Source organism: Schistocerca cancellata, chromosome 9 (assembly GCF_023864275.1).
Source record: "Schistocerca cancellata isolate TAMUIC-IGC-003103 chromosome 9, iqSchCanc2.1, whole genome shotgun sequence".
In the NCBI taxonomy this organism is placed as follows: domain Eukaryota; kingdom Metazoa; phylum Arthropoda; class Insecta; order Orthoptera; family Acrididae; genus Schistocerca; species Schistocerca cancellata.
This window is the reverse complement of record NC_064634.1, coordinates 271,041,475-271,055,514: the sequence shown is the minus strand read 5'-3', so window position 1 is coordinate 271,055,514 and position 14,040 is coordinate 271,041,475. Positions and strand designations below refer to the sequence as shown.

The 14,040-nt window shown below is 44.7% G+C and overlaps 1 protein-coding gene across 1 annotated transcript in view; it reads right to left on the bottom strand.

Moving 5' to 3' along the window:
- Positions 1 to 14,040, bottom strand: part of LOC126100562 (lysosome membrane protein 2-like) — a 454,514-nt gene that overhangs the window by 261,705 nt on the left and 178,769 nt on the right. The window contains exon 2 of the mRNA XM_049911179.1: positions 3,077 to 3,168. Coding sequence (XP_049767136.1) covers positions 3,077 to 3,168 — 92 coding nt within the window. The remainder of the gene's footprint in view (positions 1 to 3,076; positions 3,169 to 14,040) is intronic.

Sequence of the window (14,040 nt, the reverse complement as noted above, 5' to 3'; positions counted from 1 at the left end):
ATTTATGCTGTCTGTCGTCCTACCCAACGAATGCTGTTCATTCTTGAGGTGCTAAGCCAACGCCAATGAGCTACTCTCTTTATTATTATGCTCTTTAAACATCCTGATACTTTACTTCATTGAGTCTCGCTTTTCTCATCCGATTCTGACCTGTACCAATCTTATGCTTCTGCCTCTGCTCCCGTTGGTTGCCTACCCTGAATACAATTTTAACCCTCTGTTTTCGAATTAATCTCACCGGTTTATTTGAGATTTTTCCAATATGGCACGAATATATTTATTTCGATTTTTCTCGCTTTGTTAGTTTCTATGTCTTACCGCTGCATCTATCCCACCTATTAAACCCGCGTCAAAACTACTTTCTGCCGTCATTGGTCTACGTGTGTTCATTTTTTCGTCCTCGTTCTTTGGGCTTACTGGGGTGGAATTAGCCCTATGTACTGTTTCCTGGAGAAAGTTATTTTAACTTTATGGGAGGTCAGGAGATCTTACCAGTTACTGCACCTGTGAATGTGGGTTTCCTACAAACTCTTATCTCAAGCTTGTTGTCCTTATTCTCGATCCTCAAATCAAGCATGAGGTAGGAGTGTAATATACTCCTATCTCAATAGTTCACATGTGCAGCTGCCTTATTTACAGCTGTCAGCTTTGTGAGAGTGTTGTGTCTCAGCATGAGGTGTTCATTAAGGAGTTTTTTGTTCGACAATAAATATTTACTGCTGGCCTTTTATTTCTGGCTGGGTCTCATGGCATAGAGGCTGTTAGATATCTTATGTTACAACACAATACACGAGTAGATGTTTACATGGTTGTTAGTATATGCAGTACTGCTGTGTTTTTATTTGGGTTTCCTAGTTGTACAATACTTGATAATGGGGAACTTAATCTTGCACATGTTTTGGTAAATATATGATTTATTTTTTCTTGTATATTGTCACTGTTTGTATTTTTGAGTCACATTACGGTGAACCTTGGGCTAGGGTACCCATATTCTCTTTCCTATTATACCTTTGATCTGAGAATGACGTGTAACAAATGTAGCTGATTATCCAAACAAACATGCCAAGTGAACCAGTCGACGGCTTTCTTGATTATGAGTACAGGCGGAATGGTCACGGCTCCCTGAGCCGTCTATTCATCAGCTTAAAAGAAAAGGATGTGTAGAAAATAATATTGTTGGTCCGAAATATGTGGAAATTAACACGTCGAAGGGTTGGACTGGAAGAACGAAACAACACTGAAGTTAGGACGTTTGACTGTATTAGGTTTCCAATTTCGAATCTCAGTGGAGTGTCTCGACCTTCCCCAAAATCTACAAAAGAGAATGCATTTTTGAAAGAAAGAGTGAGCAGTTTCTTTTGCAAATGAGCCAAGAAACGTAGATATTGACAAGACATTAGTTCGTCAACAAAGTTGTTTCTATTGCGTTAGAAGATCAAACTGCGGAAACAAATATATTACTGCGTTCTATGGCTTAGTTTAGTTTTAAATGCAAAAAGAGTAATGATTGTGTTTTTTTGTAATACACATTTCATTTTACGCTAGTGTATTTGTCTTCTGTATATTTACCGAACTTCACAGAAACTCGCTTTGAAGAAAATGGGAAAGTGTGTATTGCACCTGTTGTGAACACACTCAAATCCACCACTGGTTCAGCAGACACAGATCCATCAGAAGAAGAAAGAGCGTATACAATGACTGACAGGATAACGTGTTCCTCACTCCATCCACACTAAACGATGGCCAGAAGCACTCATTTAACTCTTACCCGGAATCCATTTTACGGAAGTCTAATTTCGGGAGACCAGTCTTCTGGTTTGAGGCAGCCCGCCACAACTACCTCTCCTGTTGAAATCCTTCTTATCGGAGCAGCACTTACACCCAACGTTGTCGATCATTTGTTGAATATGTTTCCATCTTTGGCGTCTCTCACAATTTATATCTTTTACGGTTCCCTCCAGTACTACGGATGCTGCTCCCCGTCGTGATGTAATCCCTATCACCCTGCCCCTCTTTTTCCACATTCCTTTCCTCTTGGAATCTGCGGACGAAACATTTATCCAGCAATTAATGTCAAGTGCTACTCATATTTCTCGTCGACTAACGACTTTGGGTGAAACACTGTAATCCAGCACCGTTGTGGGTGTGAGGCAAATGTACGCGGTGACGAGGTATATGTTCTGAATGAATACAATTTCATTCTGTCTTTGTTATGACAACTTCTAACCATTCTCAGGCAGTATTATTCACACAACATAGCACTCCGTCTTCAGGCCACAAGTGGCCCATCGGGACCATCCGACCGCCGTGTCATCCTCAGCTGAGGATGTGGATATGAGGGGCGTGTGGTCAGCACACCGCTCTCCCATTCGTTATGATGGTTTTCTGTGACCGGAGCCGCTGCTATTCGGTCGAATAGGTCCTTAATTGGCATTACGAGTCTGAGTGCACCCAGATAAATGGCAACAGGTCATGGCGGCCCGGATGGTTACCCATTGAAGTGCTGGCCACGCCCGACAGCGCCTAACTTCGGTGATCTGACGGGAACCTGTGTATCCACTGCAGCAAGACCGTTGCCTACATAACAAAGCAATGCATATCATTGCTTCGCTCCTCGAGAGTCTCCCATGTCCAGTTGACTGGACTACAAGATTCAGTAACTTACGTATAGAAATATTTGGCCTAATTCTATTACGTCAGTGATTGTCATGAGTAGATTAGAAGTAACCGTTTTCACCTACATACACACTTCAAGGTTAAATGAACAAATTTCTATTGCCGGTAATTATTGATGTCAGGACCATTGCAGAAGCAAATGAGAGTAATAGAAGACAGTGGCTAGAGGAGAGAGAGGAACTAGCCAAATGTGTGCCCTAAAGCAGACAAGCTTGGTCGCGAGTCTCTAACAGTCATCGTAAGTCTACATGCAGGAGAGTGGAGACAATACCACATTGCAGCCCAGAGTAAATCAGTACGCAAATACCGTGGGAATATTATGTCGCTTAGGGACCATGGTAGTGGCATATGCTGCAACATCACTCACGTTACGTTGCTGTCTTAACAGTAACAATATTACCTGTAGGACTGCATCCTCGAAGACGTTGGTGCCCCACATGACGACGCTTCCAACAACGAAGCCCGCTGTCAGCAGGGATAATACTGCAGCCACTGCAACAAGAGGAAAAATAACCTGTTACAATGACGGGAAAAAAAAATCACGCCACCAAAAAGTAATTGGTGTAGAGGAATGAAATTTCGGGTATGTGTTTTTCTAGGTAACACATGTAAGTGATTAACATAGCAAGATCACAGGTTAACACAAGCGCGAGGTAAGCAATTGCAAATGTGAAATGCTGGTATATTAATAAGCTTGAATGTTGAATGCAAGCCTGCAAATATACGTGCATTGTGTAGTGCAGCTGCCGGATGTCAGTTTGCCTGGTGCAGTCGGTCAACACAGTGACGGTTAATACTGGTCGTGGACGACGCTGCAGTTGTCGACCGATGATGTCCCATATGTGCTCGACAGGAGACAGATCTGGTGATCGAGCTGGCCCAGGCAACATGTCGACACACTGTACAGCATGCTGGGTTACATCATAGGTATGTGAGCGAGCGTTATCCTGCTGCAAAACACCCCCTGGAATGCTGTTCATGAATGGCAGCACAACAGGTCGAACCACCAGCATAACGTACAAATTTGCAGTCAGGGTGCGTGGGATATCCACGGAAGTGCTCCTGCACCCCCAGGCGATAACCTCACGTGTAAGTCCAGTGGGGCTAGACCCTCAAAGGGACTCCTCCTTATCAACACAACTATCACTGGCACGGAGGCAGACCCGACTCTCATGACAAGAAACAACAGATCTCCGCTCGACCCTCCATTCAGCTCTCGCTCGATACCACTGAAGTAGCAAACGGCGACGGTTTGGGGTCAGTGACCCGCACGCTACACGGCAGCTGGCTCGGAGCTGTCTTCGAAGTAACCGATTTGTAACAGTTCGATGTGTCTCTGAGGTGCTAACTGCTGCTGGAGTTGCTGCTGCAGACACAGTGCGATGCGCCACAGACGTACACCGAACTCTCTCTCTCTCTCTCTCTCTCTCTCTCTCTCTCTCTCTCTCTCTCAGTAGTGCCACACAGCCGCCTGGAGCCTCGGCTTCTTGCGACCGTAGCTTCCTGTGACCACCACTACTAGTAATTATGTATGAACCGTGTGTGGCTCGTGTTATGCTTTGCATTAAACCTTGGTTGCTATTCTGTGATTAGTCTCCCGCGGTTATCGCGATTATGCTGTTATCCTATCTCTCCGCGAGTCGCAGCAGCAGCGTGTATCGGTATTCGTACCCTTGTACAGGGTGTTTAAAAAATGACCGGTATATTTGAAACGGCAATAAAAACTAAACGAGCAGCGATAGAAATACACCGTTTGTTGCAATATGCTTGGGACAACAGTACATTTTCAGGCGGACAAACTTTCGAAATTACAGTAGTTACAATTTTCAACAACAGATGGCGCTGCGGTCTGGGAAACTCTATAGTACGATATTTTCCACATATCCACCATGCGTAGCAATAATATGGCGTAGTCTCTGAATGAAATTACCCGAAACATTTGACAACGTGTCTGGCGGAATGGCTTCACATGCAGATGAGATGTACTGCTTCAGCTGTTCAATTGTTTCCGGATTCTGGCGGTACACCTGGTCTTTCAAGTGTCCCCACAGAAAGAAGTCACAGGGGTTCATGTCTGACGAATAGGGAGGCCAATCCACGCCGCCTCCTGTATGTTTCGGATAGCCCAAAGCAATCACACGATCATCGAAATATTCATTCAGGAAATTAAAGACGTCGGCCGTGCGATGTGGCCAGGCACCATCTTGCATAAACCACGAGGTGTTCGCAGTGTCGTCTAAGGCAGTTTGTACCGCCACAAATTCACGAAGAATGTCCAGATAGCGTGATGCAGTAATCGTTTCGGATCTGAAAAATGGGCCAATGATTCCTTTGGAAGAAATGGCGGCCCAGACCAGTACTTTTTGAGGATGCAGGGACGATGGGACTGCAACATGGGGCTTTTCGGTTCCCCATATGCGCCAGTTCTGTTTATTGACGAAGCCGTCCAGGTAAAAATAAGCTTCGTCAGTAAACCAAATGCTGCCCACATGCATATCGCCGTCATCAATCCTGTGCACTATATCGTTAGCGAATGTCACTCGTGCAGCAATGGTAGCGGCGCTGAGGGGTTGCCGCGTTTGAATTTTGTATGGATAGAGGTGTAAACTCTGGCGCATGAGAGGATACGTGGACGTTGGCGTCATTTGGACCGCAGCTGCAACACGGCGAACGGAAACCCGAGGCCGCTGTCGGATCACCTGCTGCACTAGCTGCGCGTTGCCCTCTGTGGTTGCCGTACGCGGTTGCCCTACCTTTCCAGCAAGTTCATCCGTCACGTTCCCAGTCCGTTGAAATTTTTCAAACAGATCCTTTATTGTATCGCTTCTCGGTCCTTTGGTTACATTAAACCTCCGTTGAAAACTTCGTCTTGCTGCAACAACACTGTGTTCTAGGCGGTGGAATCCCAACACCAGAAAAATCCTCTGTTCTAAGGAATAAACCATGTTGTCTACAGCACACTTGCACGTTGTGAACAGCACATGCTTACAGCAGAAAGACGACGTACAGAATGGCGCACCCACAGACTGCGTTGTCTTCTATATCTTTCACATCACTTGCAGCGCCATCTGTTGTTGAAAATTGTAACTACTGTAATTTCGAAAGTTTGTCCGCCTGAAAATGTACTGTTGTCCCAAGCATATTGCAACAAACGGTGTATTTCTATCGCTGCTCGTTTAGTTTTTATTGCCGTTTCAAATATACCGGTCATTTTTGAAACACCCTGTACTATATTTGGCCTCGCGCTTACAGTTTCCGGCTGTGCCGTGTGTGAGCAGTTGGTTGGTTGGCGTGGAAGAAGTCTCCATGGCACGTGTCTGGCCAGGACCGCTGGCGGCGTCCACCTGCGGTCGGAGTGCGAGGGGCAGTTCCCATTGCTACGAGGTCCGTGGCTCACCGATCCCGGACACGAAAGTTGAGTCTTTACTTAGTCTACCAGCCAGCCCCAACTATTCACATTGTGTCGTCTGAGTTTCGTTGTGGGCTGTTGGGACATTCCCGCGAGCAACAACGTGTGTTTTCAAGTCGGCGAAATTCTAGCCGCCCTCCTGCGGAGTTTAACTTAACTTGATTATTTTTGAATTGAAGCGCACCAGCGGAATCTTCTGTCTTGTGGTCGTTAACGTTCCGGTTACCTGCCCTGGGCGTTGACGTAAATTCAGGCAGTGTGTTTTCCTCGTCTTGTTGTGGCCGTCCAGCACGGCGTGTAGTTTGGTAGCTGAATGAGTAATTCGTTGTGGGCGCCGATACCTTCTGCGTTGTTCCACTGAGCTCCCTGTTGTGTGCTGGTCGGGTCGAGCGGAAGTTATCCTGTCGCTTGGTCCGTTGACTGTAGGTTGGGTTGCCGTCGGATTGAGAATTGTTGGGCCGACTGCCTGTCTAACCTAAGCGGGCGTTAGTGTTTGAATTCCATGCCGACCCTTGGAAACTTCTGAGCGCCGTTTGATGTGATGCCTTTTCTTATTTGTCCTTGTTTATGTATGGCTTCTAGTCGATTTTAAATTAAAGTTGTCTTGCCCCTAAGGCGTGAGATTGTTTGGGCCTCCGGCCTAATTTAGAGAAATATTTTAAGATGAGACCTTCTGCCTTTTAAAATTCAAATTCTTGTTTCTGAGTCTTAAGTTATTGGCCTCCAGCCGGTTTTAAAAAATGGTTCAAATGGCTCTGAGCACTAAGGGACTTAACATCTGAGGTCATCAGTCCCCTAGAACTTACAACTACTTAAACCTAACTAACCTAGGGACATCACACACATCCATGCCCGAGGTAGGATTCGAACCTGCGACCGTAGCAGTCGCGCGGTTACGAACTGACGCGCCTAGAACCGCTTGGCCACCGCGGCCGGCAGCCGGTTTTAAATTAAAGTTGTTTTGTCCTTACGGCGTGAGATTGAATGGCGCATTTAGCTGGGACTTAAGTTCTAAAATTGCTCTGTTTTTAAGGTTTTCTTTGCTCTTGTAATGTTCGTTAAATGAATAAAGTAGTATGTTCGAGTGCAACTGACAGCCACTCATTATGGCGCCTTTCCACAAATTAAACTATCGGTCCTGTCTTGCTGGTATAGCAAGGGATCTCAGTGTTCAGTGGCTACATTCCTGCCAAGTTTTTCAACAATATCGGGGAAGGAACATCCAGTATCTCCTAACCCCCTTACACGTCCTCGTTCAAACTCAGTGAGCTGTAGATAATGGCGTCTTTGTCGCATTCTTGATTAACATCAACTCACCACGTTCAGTCACAAAAGTAATTAACGGTCACGACCGTTACAGCGTGTATTTAAAGCAAATCTGATTTGGGTCCTCAGGGTGGCGTTGCTAGCGCCACTCTTACGCGGTTGGCGCGAAATATGAGTAGGCATCTTTCAGATGTAAAAGCACGCCTCCCCACTGCCCTTTAATTCGCACGAAGCATTCTTGGTGTTGCAATTTTTTCCCGTCAGTGTAAAATAAATTTTTCTCTGAAGCCTTTAAAGATCTCAGGAGCTACCTCAAACAGAAATGAATTGTTTCTTTTCTTAATGTTTAGCAGCAACGGCCTTGCCGCAGTGGATACACCCGTTCCCGACAGATTACCGAAGTTAAGCGCTGTCGGGTGTGGCCGGCACTTGGATGAGTGACCATCCGGGCCGCCGTATGCTGTTGCAATATTTCGGGGTGCACTCAGGCTCGTGCTGCCAATTGAAGAGCTACTCCACTGAATAGTAGCGGCTCCGATCAAAGAAAACCATCATAACGTCCCGGAGAGTAGTGTGCTGCCCACACGCCCCTCCTATCCGCATCCTCAGCTGAGGATGACACGTCGGTCGGATGGTATCGATGGGCCACTTGTGGCCAGAAGACGGAGGGCTTTTTTTAATGTTTAGAACTAGAATAAGATTTCAAAATTTATGTTACAGAGGTATGTCTACGTAGTACGAAGTGCATTCAAGTTCTAAGGCCTCCGATTTTTTTTCTAATTAACTACTCACCCGAAATCGATGAAACTGGCGTTACTTCTCGACGTAATCGCCCTGCAGACGTACACGTTTTTCACAACGCTGACGCCATGATTCCATGGCAGCGGCGAAGGCTTCTTTAGGAGTCTGTTTTGACCACTGCAAAATCGCTGAGGCAATAGCAGCACGGCTGGTGAATCTGCGGCCACGGAGAGTGTCTTTCATTGTTGGAAAAAGCCAAAAGTCACTAGGAGCCAGGTCAGGTGAGTAGGGAGCATGAGTAATCACTTCAAAGTTGTTATCACGAAGAAACTGTTGCGTAACGTTAGCTCGATGTGCGGGTGCGTTGTCTTGGTGAAACAGCACACGCGCAGCCCTTCCCGGACGTTTTTGTTGCAGTGCAGGAAGGAATTTGTTCTTCAAAATATTTTCGTAGGATGCACCTGTTACCGTAGTGCCCTTTGGAACGCAATGGGTAAGGATTACGCCCTCGCTGTCCCAGAACATGGACACCATCATTTTTTCAGCACTGGCGGTTACCCGAAATTTTTTTGGTGGCGGTGAATCTGTGTGCTTCCACTGAGCTGACTGGCGCTTTGTTTCTGGATTGAAAAATGGCATCCACGTCTCATCCATTGTCACAACCGACGAAAAGAAAGTCCCATTCATGCTGGCATTGCGCGTCAACATTGCTTGGCAACATGCCACACGGGCAGCCATGTGGTCGTCCGTCACCATTCGTGGCACCCACCTGGATGACACTTTTCGCATTTTCAGCTCGTCATGCAGGATTGTGTGCACAGAACCCACAGAAATGCTAACTCTGGAGGCGATCTATTCAACAGTCATTCGGCGATCCCCCAAAACAATTCTCTCCACTTTCTCGATCACGTCGTCAGACCAGCTTGTGTGAGCCCGAGGTTGTTTCGGTTTGTTGTCACACGATGTTCTGCCTTCATTAAACTGTCGCACCCACGAACGCACTTTCGGCACATCCATAACTCCATCACCACATGTCTCCTTCAACTGTCGATGAATTTCAATTGGTTTCACACCACGCAAATTCAGAAAACGAATGATTGCACGCTGTTCAAGTAAGGAAAACGTCGCAATTTTAAGTATTTAAAACAGTTCTCATTCTCGCCGCTGGCGGTAAAATTCCATCTGCCGTACGGTGCTGCCATCTCTGGGACGTATTGACAATGAACGCGGCCGCATTTTAAAACAATGCGCATGTTTTTATCTCTTTCCAGTCCGGAGAAAAAAAATCGGAGGCTTTAGAACTTGAATGCACCTCGTAATGTCAGTGTAGTGACCGACAACCTGTCACCACAATTAGATTTATTTTTAAAGTTGTTACCACGGGCAAAGGAAAGGCAACTAACGCCAGACGGTAGTGGGGGGGAGGGGGTGGCGCAAAATGGTATGTCATTTACGGGGAACAATGTTTTCGAACCAACGCTGCTAATGCAGGTTGCCACCAGGAACGTTAGGGAATGTAACGACAAAGAGAATGGATAAACATTTTAAAGCTACCGAATAAAATTCATAAGTGCACGAAATGCAGTCTTTGATTATTACTGAAAGTTTATTTCGTAGCTACACGTCCGATGTCCGATGCGTCCGAGGTCACCGTACCCTAAGTCCACATGCGGCACCGGGATGAACACTTCAGTGTGGTGACAGAAGCTGTGGGACACTTCCCAGTATCGTGTCGCACCTCATTTTCCACAGTGTTGTGCAGCAACTCTATGGGGTATGGACTCAACAAGTTGTTGGAAGTCCCCTGCATAAATATTGAGCCATGCAGCCTCTATAGCCGTCCATAATAGAGAAAGTGTTGGTGGTGCAGGTTTTTTGTGCACGAACCAACTCTCGATTATGTACCATAAATATCCGATGGGTTTCATGTCGGGTAACACGGGTGGCCGAATAATTTTCTCGAATTGCCCAGAATATTCTTCAAACCAATCGCGAACAACTGTGACCCTGTGACATGGGGCATTATCACTCTTAACAATTCTATCGTTGTCTGGGAATGTGAAGTCCATGAATGGCTGCAAATGGTCTCAAAGTAATTGAACATATCCATTTCTAGTCAACGATCGGTTCAGCTGGACCAGAGGACAGAGGACAGAGTCCATTCACTGTAAACACAGCCCACACCATTATGGAGCCATCCCCAGCTTGCACATCGCTTTGTTGCTATCTTGGTCCTACGACTTTGTGGGGTCTGTGCCAAACTAACTCTAACATCAGCTCTTTCCAACTGAAATCAGGACTCTTCTGACCAGGCCACGATTTTCCAGTCGTCTAGGGTTCAAATCTTCGTTTCTGTAGTTTCAGCAAACACTGTAAAGAGGTCATGGTACGAAAAGTAACCATGTCAACATTTACTAAACATAGTTTGTCATGGTCAAAGTGTGTCACACAAAGGGAAAAATGGATAAAAGTGATTCCTACACACTTCCTCTATCACCCATCGTTTGACTTTTTTTATTTGATGAAAAAGTTTCAGTGTGGATGCACAGCCAGAGTACGAACTCCTACGGGCATGAGAAATCTACGAGTAGGCGGTTAATGAACGTGGATCGTTGCGGTGCGCCGAGCGTGAAGTTCGAAATTTGAGTATGGTGTAAAGCGTGTCCGGATGGCCGAGGGGTAAGGCAACAGTTCTAAAGAAGCGGTGCGTCCAAGTTTGAGTCCAGGTACGGTACATAGTTGCAGTTCCAGCCAATACTCTGTGAGGGTGGAATCCATTATTTCCTACCTACCATACCATTTCCTTTCCATTCCATTCCTTTTAAGCCAATTATTCATGTACGTGCCCCAGCTGCTTCGTTCTAACAGAACAGACATCACTCATATCTATAATTCACAGAAAAGTTTTGTCAGCCCATGCGCCTGTGACACAGAGCAGAACAATTTCGAGCCACAGAACAGGGGAATTATTTTACATAGAGTACAGTTCATGTTTTTCAGGCTGTTCACCATACAGTTTGTTTAATTTTGTGTGTCTTTGCAAGATGTATCGACAATAGTATTCATTATGTGAACACGGAAGTAACAGAAGCACTAATGTGCAAACATTGCTTAAGATCAACAAGACAACATACAAAGGGCGACCACTAGGCTCGTTAAGAATTTCGTAAGTCTTTTCTTTCGTAAATTTGTACTGGGAACTGCTACCTCCATTTGAACTGCAGACAGTCCAGAAGTGGCTGGATGTCCTCTAATCAGTATTATTTGTCCCCTTCCAATTGCAAAACCATAGAAGAATGTTGTTTGCGTTACAGTTCAGCCAGAAAAAAACGGTTAGTTAATGTTTGTTTATTGAAAATTTCATTACATTTACAACGTCAAAAATGGTTCAAATGGCTCTGAGAACTATGGGACTTAACTTCTCAGGTCATCAGTCCCTCAGAACTTAGAACTACTTAAACCTAACTAACCTCAGGACAGCACACACATCCATGCCCGGGTAGGATTCAAACTTGCGACCGCAGCGGTCGCGTGGTTCCAGACTATAGCGCCTACAAACGCTCTGCCACACCGGCCGGCCATTTGCAGTGTCCAAAGATGTAATTTCATATAATCTCGATATCGTGAACTAAGGCATCTCTTTAGGAACGGACATGATGGTTTCTTGGACGACGTGGTTGCGAGACAAGAGCTCGGATCGGGGAAGGACAGGCAAGAAATTCGTCGGAGTCCTTTTCAAAGGAACCGTCCTGGTACTTCCCTTAAGCGGTCGTTGCAGACCACAGACAGACTCCCTTTGGATAGCTGGAGGAGTATTTTAATCCAGTCATCCCGAATCCGAGTCATGCCTTTTGGCTGGAAACATCTACCCACGCACGTACCATGAGGTGGCACTACAATAAAAAGTAGTTCCGGAAACACTGATGTTTTGTTGTGCAAAGCGTGGATGTGAATGCGTTTCCGGAGCCGGCGCGTTCGCCTGTTGTTCAGGAAGCGTCACATTTGCTGGTACGAAATCTGATGCAATCTGCAAACATATGGTCCCCGAAAGCAATATCCAACGACAACATTCAAAATACTACTGACGTATATGGTGCAGAAGTATCGTCAAATCAACTGATGGAGATAGCAAAAAAGTAAGTTATTAGTATTCTACCATTTATAAATAAAACATTTTCATCCGTCCTTGCTACTGGACGATGAAGCATGTTGTTCACCCGCTTCTGAAATAACCGACATTGAAGAAAAATTTAAGAAGATAGTTTGGTGCATTTTCACACCTTTTTCAGGATAGGCTAAAGCAGGTGTTAATGGTCAGTGTTCGGAAACATTAATGTTATCTGATGTGAGAGTCGCTGGGTAACCGAACCGTGTTGTGACAAAGAGCGGAAACGGGCTTGTACATGAGAAGTCCTATTTTCATAAACTCGCACGCATTAACTGTAAAATGCTGGCAAAAGAATTTGCCAATGCTGACAACATTTTGATCTTACCTTCAATGAAAGCGCAGTATTCACACAATTATGATTATGTTATAAAAGATGGAACGTCGTTTGCAAACTAGCTACATTATGTTATAAAACGTGATTTGGAAACATCCGAGACGAAAAAGTTGTTCATTTCGTAGAGAAACACTCCAGAAGACGTACTTAACAAAATAAAATTTACATACTAAGGAACTTGGGCATAGGTGGCAATTACTGTGACAGTGATGTAATTATTCAAAATTCGAGAAAAATGCGCTTTTTAATAATGCCTCTTTTAAACTTGATTTGGTGATTGCTGGAGCGAAAAGTTCAACAAATCGAAAACTCTGTTCTCGAGGACCAAACGGAAATTAATATATTCTGAGACTGGAGAAGGACAGTCAGTAACTGTTGCCGTTCCGAAACAACAGCACTAGAATGAGAGTCTAGATAATGTTTCAACAACGTTATATATAAATGAATTAAGCTTGTTAGAAAGTAACTGATCTAAGACCAGAGATAAAAGAATCGAAACAAAAGAGGAAAATAGAATGATTGTTAATAAACTATCCGTCAAAATTAATAACCGTAGACTCGCTTACAGAAGGTTCTAGAGTTCAGGGAACTGATTCATGTATTAACGTTCACGCTGACGGTTTTCTATCTGAGGCTGTACTGGAATTACTAGGAAACTGTTTATTAGTGAGACTTACGTACATGACACCTGTGCTTGCTGAAAAAGGCACACAACTACTAGTTTAAAAGGAGCCGATGGTACTCTTCAATCGCTCTTTATACTGAGCAATGCGCCTTGCGGTGTGTGACAGAGGATATATCGGTATCACTAACATTTCGCCCTGTTTGTTGTTTCACTCACGAATGGTGCGTGGGAAGAATGTCAGTTTGTAAGCAAAGTATGAGCTCGAATTACTCTTATATTATTACTACATTCATTGCTTTACTGTTTCTGGAAAGTGCCCTCTCGGTATTCTAACGATAAATCTCTCTTGGGTGTTATACAATAACTCTCTTACAGCTCGCAAGCACACCACAAAGGCAGCTCGTTTCGTCTCGGTATTTTTTTAAACTCCTCCATCCCTAAAACAATGCTATGTGGTAGACATCCCAGACAAACAATAATTAAGAAGCTATCGATGACGCGTTTTGTAAGTCCCCTCCAAGATGAGACAGTTCTTTACAGTTCTTTCGATGAATGTCAGTCTAGTATTTGTCATTATGTGCTCTTTCCGTTTTAAGTCACCACGGAGGCATACCCTGATTTTGAAGTTACTGTCAGTGGTCGACTGTGTCTAATAATAATAATAATAATAATAATACAAGAATAATAATCCCAATTACAAAGAAGGCAGAAGCGGCCAAGTGTGAATATTACCAAAAAAAAAAAAAAAAATGATCCAAATGGCTCTGAGCATTATGCGACTTAACTTCTGAGGTGGTCAGTCGCCTAGAACTTAGAATTAA